This window comes from Arachis duranensis, chromosome 9, assembly GCF_000817695.3.
Source record: "Arachis duranensis cultivar V14167 chromosome 9, aradu.V14167.gnm2.J7QH, whole genome shotgun sequence".
Lineage (NCBI taxonomy): Eukaryota > Viridiplantae > Streptophyta > Magnoliopsida > Fabales > Fabaceae > Arachis > Arachis duranensis.
This window is the reverse complement of record NC_029780.3, coordinates 97,324,043-97,327,450: the sequence shown is the minus strand read 5'-3', so window position 1 is coordinate 97,327,450 and position 3,408 is coordinate 97,324,043. Positions and strand designations below refer to the sequence as shown.

The following is a 3,408-nucleotide window of genomic DNA, read 5'->3' as shown; positions in this document are numbered from 1 at the left end:
ATAACAGGAAGGGCGTACTCCTCCCCCCAAGTACGTCACCTACCCTTTACCCTAATTGCCGCCTTTGTATGGACACTGACTTTAGCATCGGAGTCCTTTTGCAGGTGGCCCTCTCCACACAAAATTGCGATTCGGTAGGACCTCACGCCTCGGCCTCATACCCTCCATGTTGCCTCAGGAGATCCCAACGTACGAAGGCGATCGAAACCCAGCTCCCCAGTACTTCTTGGCATCCGACACACCCGACTCATTCAGGACCGAGCAACCGAACATTGGCGCCGTCTATGGGGACCCTAGCCTCCTCATTCAGTTGAAGGGCGAAAGGATAGCGAAGTATGCCAGGAAGAGGGCATCCACTGGGCGAGCATGTTGGCCTCCCTAGCCTCCTCCCGCAAGCGCACAAGATCCCCCTTTCACAAGAACGAATCCCTTTCCCACTCTCGTGAAAGGCGTCCTTTCGGGGGGACTGGGGCGATAACGCAAGAATCATGCAGGAGTTACGCCACAGAGTGTAAAATCCTGATAGGGAACTTTCGGCCAGGGATTGTTATCAACCTAGCCCGAGTTTATCTCACACCCGGTCTCATCAGTGGAGAGCAGAACCCAGGGGGAGAAGTCTCTGGAGGAACCACATCAGGCGTAGAACGGGTTCCCAGTCCCCCTCGGCCCACGCTGAGTCAGAAGGACAGGACGAAAGCAGGGAAAGACCGAGAAGGCAACAAGACCTCGTAATCTACGCTCGGCCCCTCGCGACTCATGCTGAGTCGGGAAGCCACAGAGAGGGCAGGGAGAGACCGAGAACGCGACGAAATCCCATAATCATGGGAGTAACCCCTTTCCACCACTCCATCCTTAAGCTCCGGCTGCCAAAACATTTTGACAAGCCAACGTACATGAGATATGATGACACCCAAGATCCTTCAGAATATATAACAGCCTTTGAGGCCAGGATAAATCTAGAGGGTGTAGGTGACGAGGTGAGGTGTGGCGCTTTCCCTTTGACCCTGACAGGACCGGCGATTCGATGGTTCAATGTGCTCCTACATGGGTTCGTAACGACCTTCACGGACATAACGTGCAACTTTCTAGCACAATTCACCACGCGCATTGCCAAAGCCAAGCACCTGATTAACCTCCTAGGGGTTACCCAAAGAAATGGGGAGCCGACTAGGAAGTACCTTGACAGATTCAACGACAAATGCCTGAATATTGATGGTTTGACCGACTCGACGGCTAGCCTATGTCTAACAAACAGGCTGTCAAAAGAAGACTTCAGAAAATACCTCACCACCAATCCTGTATGGACCATGCAAGAGATCCAGAACCTGGCAGGCAAATATATCAATGATGAGGAGGTCAGCCAGGTGGTGGCAGCCAACAAACGGAAACCTGCCAACCCTCATCCCCGTCAATCCGATAACAGGAAAAGGCCAAAGGATCCCTCCAAGGATAGAGGAGTGACTAAACCATTCAAGCCCTTTCTGCCAGTCAGAAAGTTCACAAACTATACCCCTCTGACAGCCCCGATAGTTGAGGTCTACCAACAAATATCCGACAAGGGCATCTTGTCAAAACCCCGCCAACTCAAAGACAGAATCGGTGGGAACAAGAGTCTCTACTGGGACTACCATAAAGGCTTCGGCCACAAAACCCAGAACTCCTTCGATTAAAAGGTGTCTTTGGAACAAGCAATTTGCGAAGGCACACTGACGGAGTTCTCGTAGTTCATAAGGGAACCCAGGAGCAGAGAGCATGAGCGGTCCAATGATAACAGAAGCCGAGCTATGAAGCCGGGACAAGAGCCCAACGAAAATAACGACCGCGGCCTCACTATCTTTGATTTTGTAGTCGGAAGAGACACAGCCCCAAGGTCGAAGTTGGCAGCAAAGAAATATGCCAAGATCTTGGCCTTATCATCAAGTAGCCAGGGAACCCCGTCCAGGAAGACTCCGAAGATATCATTTGGACCAGAGGACCAATGGTTCCACGATATCCCGGATAACCCCCCTATGGTGATCACGGCAAGAGTAGGAACATGCTTGGTTAAGCGAATCCTCGTGGACACTAGAGCCGACTCCAACATTATGTTCAGGATCGTCTTTGACACCTTGGGACTCCGGGAAGCTGATCTAAAAACCGATCAGCACGGAGTGGTTGGCCTAGGGGACAACTTCATAAAGCCTGACGGGGTAGTCTCCCTCCTGGTTCGCATCGATGGAGCAGGAGGTAAGAGGTTGGTAATGGGGGAGTTTATCGTCCTAAGGAACTCCACGGCTTACAATGTCATCTTGGGGAGGAAAATAATCAATGAATTCTCTGCCGTGATATGCACTAAGCTTTTGGTCATGAAATTTGTCACTGACGAAGAATCGGTGGGATCCCTTAGGGGAGACTTAGAAACAGCAGTGCATGCGACAATAACAGCCTCTCCCTAAGAAAGAAATTGAAGGAAGCATCTGGGGTCTTCCTGGCTGACTTAGATGCTCGGATTGATGATAGACCAAGACCCGAGCCTAAGGGAGATTTGGAAAGATTTAGGGTTGGGGACATGGAGGAAAAATTCACCTTCGTAAATAGGAACCTCCCCCACAACTTAAAAGAGCCCCTCGTGAAGGCCATAAGGTCAAACGGCGACCTATTTGCCTGGACACCAGCTGACATGCCGGGAGTTGACTCTGAGTTCATGTCACACCAACTAGCCATGAGATCGGACGCCAAGCCTGTTTCCCAGAGACAAAGGAAGATGTCCCAAGAAAGTGCCAACGAGGTAGCCAAGCAGACGGCCAGCTTGTTGGAAGCAGGGTTCATCAGGGAACTAGACTACTCAACATGGATATCGAACGTAGTCCTTGTCAAGAAGGCCAACGGAAAGTGGAGGATTGATGAGCGGATAATTTATACGCTTTTTGGCATTGTTTTTAGTGTGTTTTTAGTATGATTTAGTTAGTTTTTAGTATATTTTTATTAGTTTTTAGTTAAAATTCACTTTTCTGGACTTTACTATGAGTTTGTGTGTTTTTCTGTGATTTCAGGTATTTTCTGGCTGAAATTGAGGGTTCTGAGCAGAAATCTGATTCAGAGACTGAAAAGGACTGCAGATGCTGTTGGATTCTGACCTTCCTGCACTCGAAGTCGATTTTCTGGAGCTACAGAAGCCCAATTGGCGCGCTCTCAACGGCGTTGGAAAGTAGACATCCTGGGCTTTCCAGCAATATATGATAGTCCATACTTTGCCCAAGATTTGATGGCCCAAACCGGCGTAGCAAATCAGCCTCAGAAATTCCAGCGTTTAACGCTGGAACTGGCACCAAAATGGGAGTTAAACGCCCAAAATGGCATAAAAGCTGGCGTTTAACTCCAAGGGAAGTCTCTGCACGAAAAATGCTTCATTGCTCAGCCCAAGCACAC

The 3,408-nt window shown here is 49.6% G+C and overlaps 1 protein-coding gene across 1 annotated transcript; it reads left to right on the top strand.

Moving 5' to 3' along the window:
* Positions 1 to 821: 821 nt before the first annotated feature.
* On the top strand, positions 822 to 1,670 carry LOC107466314 (uncharacterized). The gene has a single exon (XM_016085289.1). It carries the CDS (start codon positions 822 to 824, stop codon positions 1,668 to 1,670), a length of 849 nt encoding a protein of 282 aa, XP_015940775.1.
* The last annotated feature ends 1,738 nt before the right edge of the window (positions 1,671 to 3,408 follow it).